Source organism: Sus scrofa, chromosome 15 (genome assembly GCF_054392235.1).
Source record: "Sus scrofa isolate SSC_HxYL_T2T_F1_AM1 chromosome 15, Sscrofa_HxYL_maternal_Yorkshire_Landrace_v2.0, whole genome shotgun sequence".
Lineage (NCBI taxonomy): Eukaryota > Metazoa > Chordata > Mammalia > Artiodactyla > Suidae > Sus > Sus scrofa.
Genome location: NC_139397.1, coordinates 132,859,250 through 132,880,921, shown reverse-complemented (window position 1 = coordinate 132,880,921; position 21,672 = coordinate 132,859,250). Strand labels below are relative to the sequence as shown.

The window sequence follows — 21,672 nt, the reverse complement described above, 5'->3', positions numbered from 1 at the left end:
ATTTGGATTCGCTGTTGACATTTGAGGATGGGGAGATTTTACATAAACTATTGCCACCTAGGGCCCCATATCTTCAGCAGACTGGGGCTGATGCTGGCTGTCCCTTCAGCTTGGGTCTGGACCCTCCAAATCGTGCCAAGCCCCACCAGCTGGCTTCTGTCACTTGTGTTGCTCACCTGGCACTGAGGGCATTTGAGTTTGAGACCCCTAGCTGAGCCTTTAAAACGAAGCCTTTCTTGGCTAACACTCCCTTTGGATGGCAGAGGGCTTCCATAGAAACACCCCCCACTCATTTCTACAGACACCCTAGGACTTGCAGTCTCGAGTAGGTGCCCAGGGCTCACTACTGTTAGCTGAATTCACTGAAGCTGCCTGGCTCCCACCGTGGAGAGCTGCAGCCCACAGCCTCTTCTGTGGGGCCTGGGGCCTCCCAACGAAGCCTGTGGTCTGGCCTACCCCGAGACGGGGAAGGGCGGGGGACAAACCGGCTCTTGGTCCAAACTCCCATCCCCAGACTGCGGGGCTGCGCCTCACCACCCTCCGCCTCTCTCCCTGCAGGGGGAGCTGCTGAGCCCTTGCCGCTGCGACGGCTCGGTCAAGTGCACACACCAGCCTTGCCTCATCAAGTGGATCAGCGAGCGGGGCTGCTGGAGCTGCGAGCTGTGTTACTACAAGTATCACGTCATCGCCATCAGCACAAAGAACCCTCTACAGGTACAAGCAGCTTTGGGCGTGGGGGCGCGGGGGCGCCCAGCCGGGATTTCCACACCCTCTGCGTTCTGGCGGGAGGACGGTTTCACCTTAGAGTCAGGGCGGTTTGGAGAAAAGGAACGAGATGGGTCGGGTGGGCAAGCCCCAGAGTGGCACAGGCAGGAGAAGATGAAAGATCTGTTGTGTTTTCTCTTAAACTTCAGTAGGAAGAGGACAAAGGGGTGGGGCCAAGAGAGAGAAATAGGTATAGAAGGAAAGAAATGTGGAGAATCAGATGAAAGAGAATAAGTGAGCTAATGGATGAATAGAATCAGAATGATAAGGAAAAGGACTAGGAAGAAAAGAGAGGAGGAGGGAGGGGAAAAACTGGAAAGACAGAGAGACCAGAGGACAGAAGAGTGTGGGATGGAAAAGACAGGCGGGAGGGTAAGGAGGAGGATTGGAAGGGAAGGGAAGACCTGAGGAGAGCAGAAGCCCAGTGGCACTTCCCAAACTTGACAGTGCATGTAATTCACCTGCAATCTTGTCAAAAGGCAGACTGTGATTCAGGAGCATGGGGCAGATTCTGCATTTCTAACAAGCTATCGAGTGATGCTGATGCTGCCAGTCCAAGAGACCACACCTCTCTGCACAAGGCACTAGAGAAAAATGGAGCTAAGACAGGAGAGGGAAGCGGAGGGAAAGAGAAGAAGGGGCAAGAAGGAAGAAAGAAAAGGGAGAGACTATCCAGACTCTACTGTGAAGGGCAAGGGCGGGAGGGCCAGGGCTCAGGTGGGGTCTGCGAAACAGATTCACACAGAGCTGGACCTGTCAGAGCCGAAGGCTCCCTCGCTCTACTCGCTGACCCCCCGCCCCCAGCCCTGACACATCCATCATCCCCAGCGATGCTGGCAGGCACTGCGCCACCTCATAAATCCTCCAAATGCACAGCTTCCCCTGCGAGGCACACACACATAGAGAGCGCTTTGCTTCTGAAAATACTTCCACATGTGCATGGTCAGCCAATTAAGCTGCTACATAATCAATTAGCCAGCAGGCCAGTAAGGATGGGAACTCTGGCAGCTCGGCACCATTGTTTCTCTCCTCCTCCCCTCTGCAAGCTCAGGAGGGCGGGTGGTTTGGGAGTGATGGTGTGGTGGGGTCTTTGCATGGAAGGTAGCTGGAAGCGCCTGGAGATGCAGTGTCCATTCCTGTGGGCCAGCGCAGGGTGGGGGTGTTATTTCTGGGGGGAGGCATTAAAACCCCCAGGCACCTCACGCAAGGGGTCATAATAAGAGGTGCCTCACCCTGCGCTGGTTCCATCTCTAGCCATTCATTTCAAAGTCTTGAAGCATCTTAAAATAGCAGTGTCGTGAGACAGCTGATTCCACACCCTGGGGTGCATTAACTCTTCCCATCCTTCTCAGCTGATTCAAGTCCTGAAAAGGGTCAGAGTCCAAACCCACAAGCCCACCCGAGAGTGCCCCACTGGCTCTGCCCTTGGCTTATAAATAGGCATCAGCCCTTGACACATAAAATGAAAAACCATTTAGGGATAATTTTTTCCTGGAGGTAAAGAAAAGAAAAGGTTATTCTAGTCTTCTAAGTGCGGTAAGCAAATGGCAATGTTGACAAATATGATTTATTACTTTATTCGTAAGTTACTACCGTGTCTTTAACTGTGACTTTCTAGCCACTGATTCTGATTCTGTTACTCCTGAACTGTGAGTGGACCACACTGCACTCTATGGTGTATACTCAGTAAATGCCATTTCACTTTTCCAGGTAGTACCAGAAGAAGGAAGTAATCTGGACTAGCAGCAGTAGTGTGTGGTTGTGGCCCAAATTGTCCCAATTGTATGCCCTAGGCTTCTCAGGCTCAGCCAAGTATGAGACATGCCAGGTGTTTGCTCAGCCACAGTGGAGCAAATTCTGCTTCCCCAGCCCGGCTGGACCATCTGCAGTACAGGATGGAGCAGGCAGGCCCTGCTGAGAGTGGGCGGAGCAATGGATGGCATGTAGGGTTACCTCTGCTATCAGAATAGGAAGGTTTCTTCTGGGTCTCTCATCTCTCACCTCTAGGTCCATGACTCATAAGATGTTGTAAGAAAACAGCAATCAGGACAGCCAGTTATCTCAGTGACCCTCTGCAAGCTGTGTTTCTAGGAAGATACCCTGAGAAAGGAGGCATTTTGGAGTAGCCCTGTGGTCTCCAGGCTCCGTGGCTGCCTCTTACTCTGTGCTACACCTGAACTGCAATTTTATTAATGACCATTTTCTTAGCGCATACTGGGGGCCAGTCACTGGCCTATGTATTCACATATATTATCTCATTTAATACTGCAAACAACCCAATGCAATGGGTATTATTATTCCCAACTTACAGATGAGATGGTGAAGGCATAGAGGGGGTCAGCAATTTGCCCAATATCACCCTGGTGGGGCAGGGTTACATCCAAGGGGTCTGACTCCTGAGTCTGGCCCTTGACCTCTACCCTGCAACGCCCAGCATGGAGTTTGCTAAACATGTTATGAACACCCCCACCCTGACATGCATAACTGTACTATTGCTGAACGTAATGAAGAACAGAAATGATGGAGTGCATACCCTTCAGAGCACTGATTAAGGAGTTACATCACTTAACCCTTACCGTCCTCTAGGAAGCAGGAAGGACTAGCTATTTCCACTTTTTGGAAATCCTGAGGATGTATTGATTTCTCCTATGTCACACTGCACAAGCTGGAGCAGAGCTGGGCCAGGATTGGGTCTCCAGTGGCCCTTGTTCAGTGGCCCTTCCTGTTATACGGGAGGAACCATCCCACCTTCATCCTCTTCCCTCTTTGCCTTTCTATTCATTGCACGGCAGGGCACCGAGAACTCTCAGGAAACTGCAGTCAGGCTCTCCCTGGGGACAAAGCCCTGGGGCTCTGGTGATGGCAGAGCCTGGCACCCCTGGAGCCCTCCCCTTGCAGCCTCCCTGGAATTTTGGAGCTCGCCTGTGCTGTGCTTCCTCCTTGCAGCCCTGCGGAGCCTCACGTGGGCCAGGCAGGAGTGCGCCCTCGGGCGTAGCATCCCCATCCTGTTTTTATTTCCTCCTGCTTCAAACTCTAGTCAGGGCAATGTTTGGTTTCCGCGCGTGGCTTGGGTGCTGGGTAGGAAGGCGCTTTAGGGATTAAGAAGAGCTTCCTGCACCTCTACTCAGGGTTTTTGAAGTCCGGAGCCAAGGAAGGGGAGGGTGCTAATGTCACTGTGGCAGAAATAAAAAGCTCAGTCAGGAGCCCTCTTCACAGACAGTGAGGCAGGCTCGGGAAAAAGCATTTGTTGTCTATAAGAGGAGTCCGTTGGATCAGGCCATCTTCTGGAAAATTCCATTGTTATGTGAAACCCTAGGCTGGGGGAAGCAGTGGAAAATGTAAAGGCCCAATTACCTGTAATGGGATGCGATCTGTGTCATTAAATGTAAAGGCTGATGTCCCACATCTAGACTATCCAGCCAAAGGCTTTCCAATCCTTACAGTTCCTCAGGGGCTGCCAGTCAGTCCCATCTGGAGCCAGAATCCACACTTCCATCTGGGCCATTTAAAGTGCAGGGAGGGCTCACTGGCGGATGGAAGGCAGTCCTCCTTTCTTTGGGAGTTCTGAGAAGCCTTCTGGGGGCGCTCTCTGCAGGGCGTTATGCAGACCACAGCAATCAGGAGACAGTTCTTTCTTCCACTTCCCTGCTTAGAACTCTTGGAGGAGTTCCCATTATGGCTCAGCAGGTGAAGAATCTGACTAGTATCCATGAGGATGTGGGTTCAATCCCTGGCCTCAACCAGTGGCTTAAGGATCCAGCGTTGCTGCGAGCTGTAGTGTAGGTCAAGGATGTAGCTGGGATCCAGCATTGCTGTGACTGTGGTGCAGGCCAGCAGCCACAGCTCCGATTTGACCCTTAGCCTGGGAACATCTCTATGCTGCGGGTGAGGCCTTAAAAAGACAAAACAAAACAAAACCTCTTTGAGAGAAATGTGTTTACTCTGACAACAAAGTTAAAAAATCTGTGCATAGCCTTCAGGCTCCCACGTGGCCTTCCCTTCTTACTCCCACAGTCGTCTCACCCCACATTCCCTCATGCTCACTGCTCCACCCGCTCTGGCCTCCTTCCAGGGTTTCATACTCACCAGGATTTCTTCTGTCCCAGGGCCTTTGCACATGCTCATCCCTCTGCTGGCTCCTGGGTCCCTCATCTCTCTGCCTAGTAAACTTTTGCTGGCTCTGGGAAGGGAAATCCCTCTGGCAGCTCTCACCTGCCTTGTACCTGCCTGTCTTACTCCTGATGGATTGCTCTTGTAAATAATTATTTGGTTGTCATGTTCCCTAGATGCAAAGACCCATGAAGGCAGAAGTCTTATTTCTTTTGCTTACTGCTTTATCACCAGCACCTAGCAGAGTGTCCCACATGGAGAAAGAATAACCAGTACATATTCGTTGAGCAAGAGCATGAATAAATCCCAAACTATCACCCAACCCATGGCTCATTTAGGCCTGTGTTACCTGCACCAGCCATGGAATTATAGAATTTCTGAGTGGAAACCTTCCCACACCCTAGCCTTCAACCCATCCATCAATACTGCCATTAGCATAGCACTTTTTTTTCTGTTTAAAAAACCCTGAAGTCTCAGTGTTCATATATGGTCAGTAAATTATACTGTTTTTCTTACCTCTCCCCCATATCCTGGGTCTTCTCTCTCTCTGTTGAATTGGCAATCTCTAGCACGTATATTAAATGACATGCCAAGTGTTGTAGAAAAAAAAAAGAAAAAAGTCCTGCCCTCTCAGCACCTAATAGTGCGAAAATAAAGTGTTGCTCTGAAAATAATATTCTAGGGATCTTTAACACTACCTCCACCCTGCTTTTCCACTTTTTCCTTCCCATTTTTTCTATTTGTATCACAATCAACCACAAAGGCCTTCCTTCCCAGCCAGGCCTGCCCAGAATCCCCTCCCTGTAATGACCTCTGATCATTTGGTGTGTTATAGGTTTCTTCCATATCAAAAGCACAATGGGGAGTTCCCATTGGGCTCAGCAGGTTAAGAACCTGACAGTGTACCTAAGGACACAGGTTCAACCCCTGGCCTCGCTCAATGGGTTAAGGATCCGGTGTTGCCACGAGCTGTGGTGTAGGTCGCAGACATGGCTCAGATCTTGAGTTGTTGTGACTGTGGCGTAGGCTGGCAACTGCAGCTCTGATTCCACCTCTAGGCTGGGAACTTCCATATGCTGCAGATGTGGCCCTAAAAAGAAAAGAAAAAAAAAAACATAATGAGAAACTTGCAAACATTGCTATTGTATTACAAGGTAGAAAGCTCTGGTTTAAATCCTGAGTGAGAGGTTCGGGCAGCAGAAGGAAGAGGGAATGGGAATGGAATGGAATGGCATGAGAGCACCCAAGCAACCACTAACCAGCCTCTCCTCTTCTCCGCAGTGGCAGGCCATCTCTCTGACAGTCATTGAGAAGGTTCAGATCGCAGCTGCCATCCTGGGCTCCCTCTTCCTCATCGCCAGTATCTCCTGGCTCATCTGGTCAACCTTCAGCCCCTCAGCAAAATGGCAGCGCCAAGACCTCCTCTTTCAGATCTGCTACGGAATGTATGGATTCATGGACGTGGTGTGCATAGGTGGGTCTGGGTGCTTGTCTGTATGTAAGGTGGGGAGCCACATGCTGGTGAATTGGATCCCTCAGGATACCTCTCTCTTAAAGGTCAAAGCAGAGATGGATCCAAGCTTGAGCCCAGTGGCTTAGATTTGAGGAGTGAGTGGGAGTAGGAAGAAGTAGGGCTAAGAAGCAAGATTTAATCTTTCCCAAACACATGGGTCCTGCCCAGAGGAAGATAAGAATAAGGAGGCTTGCCTCTAAGAATCCTTGACAAAGGTCAATTGGTTAGTCTACTTGCTTCCAGCAGGATGGGGAAGGTCCCTTATCTGCTGGGTAAACCACAGTTGCCAAGTCATGACAAAGGATGCCTAAACATCAAATTCCATTCTCTTCACAGTAAAATGTCCAGCTTTCCTTAAACCTATTAATGCCCAAGATTTCTCTAGTGGTTTGAATTTCAAAGAGAAATTCAAATTTCTCTTTGAATTTCTCAAGATTCAAAGCATGTGTAGTCCTGGGGCTCCACACACAACTTCAGGAGCCACTTTTGGGAGCGGGGAGTGAGATGCTATACAGACCAACTCTGAAGCTTCACCTCTGCTTCACCTCGAGCTTCTGTACTTTTATCTATTTGCATGTGTCCGTTCCAGGTAAGATCTTGTTTTAAAGCCTTCAGCATTTTAGAAAAAAGTTGGAAACCCGCCATTGTAATTCCTGCTTCTTCCCTTATACCATTCCCAAATGTATGTTCCTTCCTCTTCCATTATGTTGGGTTGGCCAACAGATGACTTGTTGGCCATCAACTCTGAAGTCTTCATCCAAGTGACTGAGGAGTTGGGGGATGGTCCTGGTGTTCTCTGAGTGAATGAGGTGTGCTTAAGCCCTGGTCACACACCCCAACCTGGACCGCCCAGGTTACCCCCTAGGCCATAGCATTGAGAGCACAGAGTTTCACAGTTGTCTTCTCTGGGCATTAGTTTGCATATGATATCAAATATGCTATACATCTCGTTTGTCAGGAAAACATCTATTAGCTAGAATTGGGCTGAGGTTGTTCATTTCCTTTGGGGTCCTTTAATATTAGGAATCAGAGAGGCCTGGAGACTTGAATACTGGTTATAGCAGCCAGAGACCAGTGATGCTGGAACTTGTAAACTTGCCTAAGCATCTTGCTTCCTCTGCCCAGGTTCAAGAGCCTTTTGCTTACAGCACCGAGGCAGTGAGAGAAATAGACTTCCCAGGTTTGGAGGCCTGTGGAAGAGAGAGGTCTATGAATGGGAATGAACTTGACTTTGAGGCATTCTCTTCTAGTTCCCTCTCTCACAAATTCTCTTCCTAGCCCTGCTGAGGCACAGGTAGTTGATGCCAGAAACCAGGTGTGTCTCCATATGGAGGTGCATGGCTCTGGCATAGAGTGGGAAGCAGTGGAAGACTTCCTGTAGGGCTCTTCCAGCTGCCCTTCATTCTCCTTCAGGCGGGCTTTTGATCAGTTCCTGATGCACACGTCTGTGAGACACGCTTTCCCATCACGTGGTGTATTAGTCAGTCTTGGCTGCAGTAACAAACAACTCCAAAATTGCATTGCTTCGCAATAAGCACTTGTGTTCTACTCATGCGTCTTTGAGATGGTTTGGTTCTGCTGGGCTTGGCTGGACTTAGCATCTGACTGTGCAGGGTTCAGGTTGTTCTGTCTCCTCATGCTGGGGCCCAGGCTAAAAGAGTGGGGACTATTGGATATTATTCTAACCAAGTGCAGAAACACAAGAGGTTGGGTGGAAACATGCAATGCCTCTCAAGGCTTTCACTCAGCACTGGCACTCTGTCCTTTCTGCTCACAGCCCATTGGCCAGTGTGAAGTCACCAATAAGCTCCTTCCTTGGAGGGAGTGTGGGTGAGAGAGAGGAGCATAAATGCTATTTCCCAACCGGGGCTCCATAGATTGGAAAACAGAGAGAACTAGATATAGATGAGTTAATGTGATCAACCAGAACAGCACCCTCATTTTGAAATTGAGGGAATGGGGTCTCAGGAAAGGAAGTGATCAGCTCAAGATTGCTCAGCTGGGATTAGCATCAACGTCTCCCGACAGGGAGTCCAGTGCTCTTTCCATTATCTTCTTGCACCAGAGAGCAATACCCCATTGTGCCACTTATGGGATACATGCAGGTGCCACCCGTGACTTCTGGTGCACCTGGGCCCACTCCTAGGAGAAGCCCTCACAGCAGGCCTGCTCCCTGAGGTTCTGAGCCCTCAGCACCCCTGCTCTGACCTGCCTGGGGCTCTGGTCTCTCCTGCTCACAGTGTTTCCCCTGAGTAGGGCTCCTCGGCATCACCGCCTCCTCTGTCTCTTCCTTGGCTCCTCTACCTGCCTGCCTCTGCCAGCCCCCTTTCTCTCTCTTCCCATATACATGGTGCTCAATCTCTCTGTTTATGGGAGAAGCAGAGTGAGCTAAATACTGGGAGTTCTCACATTGTTTTCCTTCTTTCCAAGCTTTTAGCCAAACCTCCTTAATTTCCCAGTTGCACAGCTCCACCCTGATCTCTCCACTCTGCTCTGACAGCCAGTGGCTGCTCAGAGACACTCGCTAGTCAGGAGGGGAATGCATCGCTAATCAAGTTTGGTGCCATCCCAAAGTGGTCAGATATATTTCTGTTTAGACCATCTCACCTTGAAAAAGTTTAGACTGCTCTATTATTTCCTTGATTATAACTGGAGCTAATTCTACTTCAGAGTGAGTCCCCTGGAACAACAATTGCTCTTCCCATTTTTCAGATGCTAAAACTCTGAGACCGAAGAATTTGTCTTAGGCTGACTCAGACAGCAGGTTAGGGCTGTCAGTTCGGGGTTCTTTTTGGGAGAAAATTCTGGGAGGCAAAATAAAAAGCAGTAATACGTGATCTAGATGAGAAAATGGAAGGTGACAGGCAGGAGATCCTTGTGGTGGTTGCAAGGATGATGATTTGATGTCATCAATCAATAGTAATGATGGTGGTTTTAAGGATGAAGTTCAAGTACCAGTCACTTCTACTCCTCAGCAGTGCTCTGGCCAGTTGGGAAGAAACACACAGCACTGCGTGAGTGGGTATAAAAATATCAGCTTTTTAAGGTTCTCTGGAAGGGAAAAGTAGGTAGAGCCTCTTTATTTTTAGGCTCAACCAGACATCAGACTCACAGAACTACCAGAGAGCACATTTGACACCAGATTCACTTAAAAGAATGTGGGTCAGCCTCCAAAGGCAGGTCCAGCTTACCTCTGCAGGTGAGCCCCACCGTGTTCCATATCCTAGTCCAGGGCTAGTCTCTCAGCCTCCAAGTCATAGTGCAGAAATAAGGAGATGAGATCCAGCAGTAGGCACAGCGTCCATCTTAGCATAGCTTCCAGGGTCCCTGCAAAAGTCATGCTCATTTACAACAGTCACTATTCAGAAACTGAATACAGCCTCCCCACAGTATCCATAGCAAAGCGCCCCCTAGTCAGGGGGCACTTCTAGCTTAGGCAATATTATAACACTCCACCTCCATCAGATTCCCAGGGGAAACAAACCAGAATGCCAACCCAAGGTCAACTCTGTTCCTAAAGAGAGTGTGTCATCATTTCTCTCCGTCACCTCCTGCCTCCATTCAGGAGTCTGGACTTCTGGCCCAAACGATTGAAGCAACGAGGAGCAGAGAAGCTAGAACAGAGAACGAGACCAGGCTGGGCCAGCCAGAAGGAGGCACAACATGGTCCTCTTACCACACAAAGATGGAAAACATGGAGAACCATAGAGTGGCATCTACTTACTTTTGAGGCAGTCACCATTTAAAAAATGCAGTCATTCAGCCCATTCCCATGGAAAAGAAGACACTTTCCTTCCCAAAGTCCTGGGAGAGTGGAAGAAGATGAAGTGAAAGGGTGGGAGGGCTACTTGAGAGTGGGTGGAAGTAGGAGTGAGGGAGGAGAGTGTTTTCAAGAAATGCTGGGTGAATAAAAATGTTGAATGAAAATCCATATCCATAGACCCAAGCTCCTTGGATAGATGGAGCCATTTAGAACTGGATAAAAAGTTTATCATTAGGAGAAAGGAAAATGAATCTAGCCCTGTGTTAGGTCAAATGGTGAAGTAAGAAAGGAATAAGACCATTTGTTAAAATAATTTTTTGAACTTCTATTTTTCAGACACCAAGAACAACATGTCTCTTCCCTTGGACTGTTAAATGGCTTCTGATAGTAAAAATCTGAGTACACATAAAATATGTAGTTTTAATCTTTAAATATATTTACCTTTATATGGGGGATCATTTTCAAAAGATACGAAAGAACTTATTTGTTCACAGACATAGAAAACAAACTTCTGGTTGCCAAAGGGGAGGGAGGGGAGGATAACTTGGGAATTTGGGATTAAGAGATACACGCTACTATATATTAAACAGATGAACTCTAAGGACCTACTGTATAGCACAGGGACTGTATTCAACATCTTGTAATAACCTATAATGAACCCAAAAAACAATGTGTGTGTGTGTGTAAATTTACTTTTTCTATCAGAGTGGTATACTGAGGAAAAGTTGTTGAAAGTGGGAGGGACACAGAAGGAGAATCTCCACTGAACATCAGCACCAGCTCAGCAGATATTCTCCGCTATGAAGCTAAGAGTCTGGGACATGGTCAGCTTGCTACTCGTAAAGCCACATCAGCCCCATCCATGACTGTGTCCACCTGGCTTGCCTCCAGGTCAATCAATGAAAGCAGCAACTCTCAGGCAATGGCCTGTGGTCCTCACTGAAGGATTTTGCTTGAAATAGTGTCTGAGTTTTCTGCTTGATACAATGTGGGTCCAGGGTTGTTGACAATGACTGGCTCTAGACTGGGTCCTATCGGAGGGTTACATTCTGGGATAAAGGCTGCCTGTACAGATTAAACATCTCTTGGCTTAGAGTCCTAACTCCCTAGGCCAATATATGCCACTGTGAAATCCAAATATAAGTTGCTGTAGACAGAACAAATCACCAAATCCCTGCAAGGACAGAGAGAAGCTGAGAAGGGGGCCAATAACCCCAACAGATAAGCAGGGTAAGTATTATTCATATTTAACAGGTGAGGATAGGCTTAAAGCATTTGGGCTTCAGGTCACATAACTAAGCAACTGGCAGAGCGGAAGACTGGACCAAGAACCTCTGGCTCCAATTCCTGGGCACTTTCTACTGCCTATTTCATCTCTGATTGCTCTGTGAAATTGCAAATGCAGAGCTTGGATGAGGAGGCAGGCTGAGAGGAAATTGGTCCAGTAAGACCTTGACCCATGGAGTAATGACTGCTAGCAATAAAAAATTCAGTGAGCCCCAGCTGCTCCTGTCCTGTGTTTAGAGTTTTAGAGGTTAGCCATCGTTGTACTTCCCTTTTGATTGGCACTACTCTGACACCAACTGAGAGGGGGGATTGAGCAGTTGAGATGAAATTTGGATAATTTGTCTCCCTATGAGATATTCTAGTGAAAGGTACTTGGGATGTGAGTAGCTAGATTTATTGGTAAACATGAAATTAGGGAATCCATTCCTTCATTCAGAAATATTTATCAAGAGAGCACTCTCAATAAGAGAGTCACCTACTCTCAAGGATCTTACATTTAACTGGGAGACAAACAAGCTAATTATTGATCCCAGTAATAAGAGCTGGGACACAGATGAGTGAACAGAGGAAATGACTGAGAGTGGGTTTGGGATGGTCATATCATTCAGTAGCATTTACTGACTGTCTTGTTTTGTTTCATAAACTAGGGAACATTAACACAGAGATGAATGAGACACAATCCCTGCCCCCAAGGAGCTCACAGTCTACAAATAAATCACAACACAGCAGGAGCTTTGACAAGATACAGAAGGTAGAACAGAGCAGAGAGCAAGTAACTCTCTCTTGGAGGTGTCCAGGCAGGTTATAAAGGAAGGAGCCCTATCCTTGAGTTAGTTTGAAAATATATGTCAAAGTTTGTCCAGAAGAGTCCAGGCAGAGCGTGTGTAGAGACACAGAAACATGAGAGAACAGGGTGTGCTAAGGGAACTTTGCTGGGCAGATCCGTATGGCTCGGTGCAAAGAGCCATGGTGGGGAGGTGGGTCATGGTGATGAGGAGGTTGGAAAGAACCAAATCCCACAGCACCACAGATCTGTGCTCAGCAGCTCAGACTATTCTGCTGATGATGGGGAGGCACTGATAAGATTTTATACAGAAAAGTATGATCAGATGTGTGTTCTAAAGAGACAGCTCTGGAAGCTGTGGGGAGGATGGATCAGAGCTAGACAGACTAGAGGTTGGGAGAGGCCAGCTGGAAAATGTTTGTAATAGTCTGAGCAATAAATTAGAGATGGACGTCAGTGGTGGTGGGGAAGAAGTGCATGGGCTAACATTCAGAGGCACATAGGATGTGGACTTGATAAGACTGTCTGAACCCCTTCAGAAAAGTGAGAGACCCAAGGCTATGGCTTGAGTGGGGAACAGGCACCACTGGTGAACATGAGAATGGGGTGGGCAATAGGGGAAACAAAGGGGAAACAAAACGTATGTCTTCAGCAAAGGCACCCAAACAGAAGGACCATCTTAAGCCTAGAATCCAGGCAGAGAGGCAAGAGGCGGTTCCTAAGCCAAGAGTTTGCAGCAGGAGAGAAGCAAGACACAGAGAGAACATCATGGGCTACAAAGAGAAGACTACATGGCAAGGAAAGTGTCTCTTTGCTGGGTAGAGAGAGGGAAAGTGTTTCTTAGTACAGAGATGCCCCCTCCTGTGACATAGAGGAAGATGTTGAGGGCATTGAACCACTTCTGACCATGGTTGGTGACTGATGGGATGCAAGGAAGCAAAGGAAAGGTCTCCGAAGGTAGTTGGATAATAAGGATTGAAGACAGATTTGAAGATCACCAATAAGAGGTGTTTGAAGCTGGAGGTTTTGATGAGATAACTTAGGAGGACCGTTCAGAGAGTAGGTGATAAGGACAGAGATCTGGGGAACATTAAACACTTAAGAGATGAGAAGAGATGGAAGGTGAGAAGAAGACAGGAGGGACTGAGCCACAGAACCCAGAGTGCTGGGTTTCTGGAGCGGCAGGAGTGGTGCTACCTACATAATGGTCTGGGGCTGCATATTACTCAGTTTCTTACCAACTTTGGGACCTCAAGTGATTTGCATAACCTCTCTCTGCTTTTGTTTTCTCATCTGTGAAATGGGCTAATAGTACCATCTTCAGAGGTATCGAAAGGACTGACTAAGACAGCCTATGTAAAGGAGCAGGCAGTCACACATATCTGTGACCAGGGTAGGAGACTCTTGGTCAGGGTAGATTCCCCTTATAGTAGGCATTCAATAAAGGTTTGCCAAAATGGTTAAAATCTAAATTCAGCTAGAGCCTGGAGAGTCTGACCCAAAGTCCTCCCATAATTGAGAATCTGCTGGTTTTTGGAGCAGTGTCTCTTGCTGAAGGTTTTGGCTTCCTTATCCGTGTCCCTTCAATGAGAAGATACGATGACATCGAATGTCCTCGTTCCACCTGCCTCCTCTTCCGTCATCTCTAATGACGCTGTCTTCCCCAGCAGAGAAGCTGACAGAGCATCCCAGGAAACAAATGGGACATTCTCTGCTCCAGTGGGTCAAGTTATTAGGGTTTAACAAGAGCAAATTAATTAAGGTCTTTGGCACCAAAAACATTTTTTTTTTCACTCCGCAGACCCAAGAGATTGGCCACCAAGAAGTCAACTCTGCAAAAATGAGGACTTCATCCTCATCATGTTTGTATTTCACTTGTGAGTGGAATGGGGTCAGGGAAAGGAAAGGGAGCATGAGTTTGAAATTGCTCCAAATCTTTAAAACTGTGGGATAGGGCAATTAATGAAATAATAGGGAAGTATTTTGTTAAAGCTTCATCCATGTGCAGTCCACTGAGTCACTTTCTTATGGTTCAGAGACACCTGGCACCTGCGCTCTGAGATAAAGGGATTCAAATCCCGGTTTAGAGCAAGTGGGCGGGGGTGGGGGCAGCAGGACTCTGGAAACATGGTCTTCTGAACTGAATTTAATCCACATTAACAAGAAAACCATATATATACCACAAAGATTCCTTCCTTTCTTCCCTCCTTCTGGGTGGAAACAACCCCATCTGTCAAACCTCCTAATTCCCTGATTAGGAAACTGAAAATATGAAGGAGGCAGCCTGGTGCAGCGGAAGAGACTAGGAAGCAGAAGACATAGATCTGATGACCAGATTAGTTGCTAACTACCTCTGTGGCCTGGGGCAAGTTACTTGTCTTTCTACAACTCAATTGACTTATCTATAAAATAAGAGGGTCAATCCTGATAACCTGCAAGGTCCTTTCAGGTCTGACATGCTAGGATTTCCAAATTCCCTCCACTGTGAAAGGTCCTAACTCTCAGAGGTTGGCAATTGTAGCCATGGAGATTCCCAGTATTGTTGGGCCAGGCCAGACAACTGATAAGCATCATCCACATAAATGAGCCAGGCGATGCTCAGTCCATGTTCCATTACCTGTCTGTGGCTTATCCAACTTTCTAGGTTAATTGTTAACTCATATCCCCCCACCTCCATTTCCTGTGCATGGTCATCTGTCTCCACACCTGAGCTGCAGGATGCTCAGAGGATGAAGATGAGTGATTTAGAAGCAGATACGCCAAACGAGCACTGTCCCCCTCAAAGGAGACCCCTTGGGAGGCAATTCAATTATTCCAGTTGTGCTGACAGGGCTGAAAATATTTTAGGAACACCTCTTAGGAACTGCCTTCAGGGCCTGCAGCACAGTTATGGGGACAAATTGGTAAGTGGCAAGTCTGTCTATTGATGATGGGTTTGTGGCTAGAAATAGCTGCAGTCTAGTAACGTGGATGCTCAAGCCAGCTAATACATTTTGGGGACCACGTGAAATGTGCCATCGAGTCACAATTGCTTTTCTCTGTGTTCTCTCACCTAGCACTGAAGGTATTTTAGTTAGGGTAACTCTAGCAGATGGAAAGAAGAGTAATGTTCCCAAATTCAGTGTTTTAACCCCAAAGAAATTCCTGCCAGTGAGGGATTTTCTGCCACACAGTGATTCAGGGATCCAAGACCTGTGGCTCCACAGTTCCTAGGCTTTAGAATCTTTTATCTCCAACTAACTTGAAAATACCAGAAAACATGCATAAGGCACGCACGTGCATACACACACACACACACACTTTCTCCCTTAATACTCATTTCTTAAATCTTGGTTTGACTTATTCAGTGCCAGTCACCTGGTTCCACCTGAGTGCCAAGGGCTCTGTGAGCTCAGTTTCCTGTTCTGTAAAGTGGAGAAAATACTGCCTCCTTCATTGCGTTTGTGTGATAAGTTGACCGTATTTGCAAAGCCCTTTTAGTGATAGGACATAATAAGCGTTCAATAAATGCTGACTCTCATCACCATCACCACTATCGTCATTGCCTTGACCTTCATCCTTGCCACCCAGAGTGGCTGGGAAATGCAGTTCTGTCAGTTTCTGTCCAGAGAGTGAGAGCTCTAAGCTTCATAAAACTCCCCTCAGAAGAAAATTCATAGTATCTTAGGCCATAGCTTCACAAACACACTTCCAAGAATGGACCTCTCAACTGTACCGGTGCAAGGATATTTGGGACAAGCGTTGAATCAGCTGGTTTCCAGAGCTCCTCTCCGGTCTAGCAAGTTATTCATCTATAAGCAGTGAGTCAGATTGAGGATTGGGAAGGACAGTTAGAAGACAGGAGAACAGGTGCTGGGAACAGGGTTGGCAATAGAGGACGAGGAGAAAATAGTGGGCTTTTTCTGTCCTGTAATTTCCCCTAATCAATATCATGTGGCAGTGAGTGTAAATGTGGGCCTGGCACAGTACAGTTATCAGCACACAGAATTCAATTCTTCATTTAATCTCATGACAACTTTATAAGGAAGGGGGTAGTAGCTCTCATTTTCTGATGAGAAAACTGAGCTCAGAAAGAGGAAGTAACTCACCTCAAGCCACAAGGCTAGTAAATGGCAGGTACTCTGGTTGTTCAACACATGTTTGTTGGTGAGTTGGCTCCAAATTATGGAGCCCCAAAGTCTCAGTCTAGGAGGAAGTATCCATTTCTTCAGTTGCCTTAGCTTTTCATGTCTGACACGTCTTATTTTTAAAAATGACCTATAGCTCTTTGATAAAAATTCAGAGCCTTCCATGAGGCAGTAGGCCAGGATAAGGACCGTGCTCCAGGCAGTGCAGCTCAAGTGTGGTCCATACACACAGGTGGCATCAGCATCACCTGAGAGCTACTTAGAAAGGCAGATTCTTAGGCATCAACCCAGACCTATTGGGTCAGAGTCTCTGGGGATAGGGCCCAGGAATCTGTGTTTTCATCAGCTCCCTGGTTTGAGAAGCACTGGTTGTAGAGTTGTCTGCAACCTTTATGCCACTTGAACTAGGATACTAGTAGAAGAGGTGAGGCTGGGAAGCAGCATTTGGTGTCACTGAGGGGAACAGAGCCCTTCCCTACGTACTTCTCAGTCAGTCCTGGTCTCTTAACTCCATACATCACGGGAACTAGTGTTTTTTTCTTCCATCACAGGTGCTCAGAGAAACACATAGTAGGTACTCAGAAAACAGAATTAAATTGTGTCTCACTGCTGTGGACATAGCAAGAACCAATGGCCAAAATTCAGCAGAGGATTGGGAAGCCATATCAGGGAGAACCCTCTGAAAGCAGTGTGGTGAGTTAGGGGCAGGGGAGCCATGCAGGCAGGACCACCTACTCACAGTGGCCTCCTTCCCTCCCATCCTCATGGTCTGAGCAAAGGGCCATTTCACCTGGAGGCTGGGGAAGAGATAAGATGACAAACAAAGGGCTCCGATATCCTATGGAGCTATAGGAAGAGGATTGCTGAAAGATGTTAGAAAGATAAAGGCAGCAATTCTTCTAGAACTGTATCAATGGATATAACTCAAGGCTGGGTACCTTGTTAGGTGGGTACTAGATAAATAGAAAACCCCAGAAAATGTATTGGGTTTCTGATATTGCCATGCCTCCTAATTTTCCATTTTGTTTTTCTGCTACTTCTTTGCCTCCCTTCACCAATATCCTTCTTTTGTCATATTCTAATTTTAGTCTCTCTCTCTCTTTCTCTACCCATTTTCCCACTCACTATTTTTTTTCTTACTGCATCTGCAGCATGCAGAAGTTCTCAAGCCAGGGATCAAAACCGAGCTAGAGCAGTGACCCTGGCGCTGCGGCAACAATACCAGATCTTTAACCTACTGTGCCACAGGAGATGTCCCACCCATCTTCTTTCTCTCCCATATCTTCAACCTTGCCACTTCATTGAAAAAAAAATTCTGCCACTCAAAGAATCAATAAGTAATTTGTAGAGCAGGAAGCAGAGGAAGGCCTGAGAGTGGACGTGAATGAGGTAGTTTGTGCACTTCCAACTTTTGCTAAATAAGCGTTATCTACAAAAACAGGTGCACCTTCTTCCCCTTCAGCTCCCTATCCATTAAAATGGTTTAATTACCTCCTGAACACTAGACAGTTAGATAATTAGGAGGTGGCATTCAGACCAAAAATTTAAGCCACCTTCTTCAATCAAGGAAAATCTGTCTGGTCAAGAAGCTAATTAAGAATCGAGTGTAGTGAGTCTTATTGGAAAGAGTTTGGGGTTTCAAAAGATCTTGATTCTCTCTCCCAGAAGCCCCTATCTCCTCCATCAGCATCAAGTTTCCTGATATCTTATTAGCTGCCCAAGCCTGAACCACACCTGACCCCTGTGCTTGAGGGGCTTACAATCTAGGAGAAAGAGTGTAGCAATGTTCAAACAAGGCTTGTGGAATAAATGAATGAATGAACACTGCAGTGCCAAGGGTGCATAGGCATATATTCAAAAGGTTGAAGGAAGTGGTGAGAGGGTGAGAGACTGGGCAGAGAGAAATTCTCCTTTTCCAGAATCAAGCAGGAGAACAAGGGGTGCACACGTGGTTCAAAGGCAATTCATGAACCCCCTACAATCATAAAAACAACTCATGTGTCTGTTTTTTTTTTTTTTTTTCCACGAAGATAGTCCTTAGCTTTCATCAGATCCTCAAAGGGGTACATGATCCAAAGGATTAAGAACTATTAGGCTACAGAGGGACTGTCTCTCCTTCAGTGAACCTTTGAAGGCCTGTTGCACAAAGTACAATTTCAGGAGCTGTTGGAGTCCTGGGGAAAGAGTAGCAGTGGGTGGCTGTCTTGTCTCCTAGAATCACAGTGTGTTGGAGGTTGAAGAGGTTTAGCGATGTTCCCATCCACTCTCTTTGCTTGATGTCAAGGTGGCTGGAGTGACTCATTTCTGTTTGCTCCTATGAGTCAGCTCTTCCCCCCAGGGCTAGACTAGCCACCCCTAGATTTATAGTGCTGCAAGGCGAATCCCACTGTGCCTCATCCCTGGTCATTTCCCTCACCGTGGAGCCCAGCCTCCCAGATATAGACAATCATCCTTTTCCTGTTTTGCTTATCCCTTTACTGGCCCCACCTTCCCAGCCCTTCCATCACGCCCTCTGGACCTAATGGTCCATCACTGGCAACCCCTTCTCCAAGTGCTCCTTTCATCATTGAAATCATTGAAATATAGCTGGCTCCTGAGGACGCTGTTTCTTGCGTGGCTATCCCAGGTGGTGGCTGCTTTGTCTGTCATACACTGCGTCCTATGGGGCCATGTCCTCCATGCTCCCCATTACCACTTCCAAACCGCCTCTCTGCCTTTATCTTTCAGAAGCCCCAGCCCCTTTGAAGTGAATGTCATCACCTATCACCACCCCTCTTCCCTTCTTGATGCTGCTGGCTGCTGACGCCCACTCACTGGGATCCCCTGATGCACCTGGCTCACACACTCCCTCCCACCGTCCCTCTCCTCAGCACCTCTATAGATTAGTGGTTCTCAGAAGTGGTGGTGCTATGCCCTAGGGGGCATTTTGAAAATGTATGAGTTTTTTGGTTTGTGTTCTAAAGTGGCTGTGCTCCAGCATTTATATGGAAATTTATATTATCTTGTTATAAAGAACTTCCCTTTTGTTTTTCTTTACATTATCTGTTAGGGCATTACATTAATTTAAAAAAGAAACCATTAGTAGCTTATCTTATAATTTTTCTTTCAGAATAGAAAAGGGGATATTGGAGTTCCCATCGTGGCTCAGTGGAAACAAATCTGACTAGCATCCACGAGGATGCAGGTATAATCCCTGGCCTCGATTGGTGGGTTAAGGATCTGGCATTGCCATGAGCTGTTGGTGTAGGTCCCAGACACAGCTTGGATCTCATGTTGCTGTGGCTGCGGCTGTGGCCGGCAGCTATAGCTCCGATTGGACTCCTAACCTGGGAACCTCCATATGCTACGGGTATGGCCCTCAAAAGACAAAACAAAAAAATAACGAAAAAAGGGATATTAAAATACATTGTTATAAAAAGAGGACAGTTGGTCTGATAGCACTGAGGATGGCTGACATAGGTAATTTATCCAGCTTTTTGGCTTCCTCTTTATTCCAAAGACCGTTTCCTTCAGTCCACCTCAGCCCCACTCAAGTGGTCACTTCCTAGTGCTCATCATCACCAAGAACCACATCCCTTCAAAATTTGGATTTAAACACCCCACTCTCTAATCATCACCCCATCCTGGTAGTTCACTTGCTCTTGAAATTCTCCAAATTCATAGACTTCTTGGCATTGAGCCTAACACTTTCCATTTTTCCTTTCTCATTATTCCTTATCCTTTAACTGTTCTCACTTCCCTTCTTCCCAGTCTAGACCCCACGGGCCAGCGTGATAACCATTCCCTTTGCAAACATCCCTAATTCTCGTGGCTCACTCTCTTTTCCACCATACTTTCCTGGAAATGCAGTCCACACTAGGTAAACCCAACTTTCTTCTTACTCGTAGATGAACCTAGCAAGCAGGTGAAGGTGTGGAGAAAAATCACACAACTAATGACTTCACACTGTGGCCACTAATCTCAAACTGTCAGATAATTCTACCACATCTCCCTTGTAAATTCACTCTTCCACTTTGCAAGATAATTATTTTCCCTTTCTCTTCTCCCCCCAAATCTTCAACACTTCCTCCCTCATCCCTTCCCACCTTAGCTGATGACATCATGAAAGAAAAAGATGCACTTGGATGAGAATGACCTGATTTTCCCACTATTGCTTCTCTCATCCTACCTCCTCTTGTGCCCACCAAGCTAATGGTCACACCTGATTTCACTTGAGCTGACCAAGGGCTTATCACATTCTCTTTCTGGAAACTTGACTGTCTAGACTTCTGGGTCTCCATATTTGCTGGTCTTGCTTCTATACCATTAATTGCTCCTTCAGAGCCCTATTTCCTGGCTCTGCCTCCACCAAACCTCCACTGAGCCTCTACATGTCAGAATTCTCAAGGCTCTGTCATGGACCCTCTTCACTCATCTGTCTACCACTTCTTGCAGGATATCTGGACAATGTCTAAGGACTCTTTCTCCAAGCATGACTTCTCCCTAAGCTTCAGACTCATACGTCCAACTGCCTACCTGGACCTTCTATTGAGATTTCTATCAGATGTCTTTAATTTACCATAACCAAAATATAACTATTAATAACTACGGTAGGCTGAATAATGGTTCCCTCAGACACCCAGGTCCTAATCCCGGTTAATGTCACCTAATGGCAAAGGGGACTTTGCAGATGTGACTAATCTAAGGATCTTGTAAGTAGAGGTAGAGTTTCCTGCTTTATTCAGTAGACTCAATGCAATTACAAGTGTTCTTATAAGAGAAAGACAGAGGGAGGCTCAATGACAGGAGAGTAGCAGGAGTTGTCGCTTCGAAAGAAAAAGGTGGAGTGATGCAAGGAACACAGTCAACTGCTAAAAGCTGAAAAAGGCAAGGAAATGAATTCTCCCTCTCAAAGCCACCAGGAAATCCCAGTCCTGCTGACACTTTCACGTTAGCCCACTGCTGACACTTTCACGTTAACTTTCACTGTTAGTGACAGTGATTTTGAACTTCTGATCTTCAGAATTGTAAGAGAATACATTTGTGTTGTTTCAAGCCACTGAATGTGTAGGAATCTGTTATAAGCAATAGGAAATACATACAGTCGCTGCCACCGCCACACACATTCACACCCGCTACCTTCAAGCCCATCACACCGAAGTCAATGGCAGCGATACCCATCTAACAAATGAGTCCAGGAGTTTCAGAGCTGTCTAGAGTTTTCTCTTGACTCACATCTCACTTGTCAGCAAGTCTATCAGCTCCATCTCCAACACACATCCTGATTCCGACAATTCCTCACTGTCTCCCCTGCTACAACCCTAGTCTAGGGTTAGGGGCATTT

The 21,672-nt window shown here is 46.8% G+C and overlaps 1 protein-coding gene across 5 annotated transcripts in view; it reads left to right on the top strand.

Annotated features, from left to right (window-relative positions):
• The window catches only part of MARCHF4 (membrane associated ring-CH-type finger 4), a 107,260-nt gene that overhangs the window by 82,572 nt on the left and 3,016 nt on the right, over positions 1-21,672 (top strand). Inside the window, exons 2-4 of one of the 5 annotated variants that reach the window (XM_084999046.1) lie at positions 559-714; positions 6,157-6,349; positions 14,024-14,084. In XM_084999046.1, coding sequence (XP_084855172.1) covers positions 559-714; positions 6,157-6,349; positions 14,024-14,084 — 410 coding nt within the window. Of the gene's footprint in view, positions 1-558; positions 715-6,156; positions 6,350-9,953; positions 10,563-14,023; positions 14,100-21,672 lie in introns of those variants that run through there. The other 4 variants (XM_084999045.1, XM_084999047.1, XM_084999048.1 and 1 more) reach the window with 4 other exon arrangements.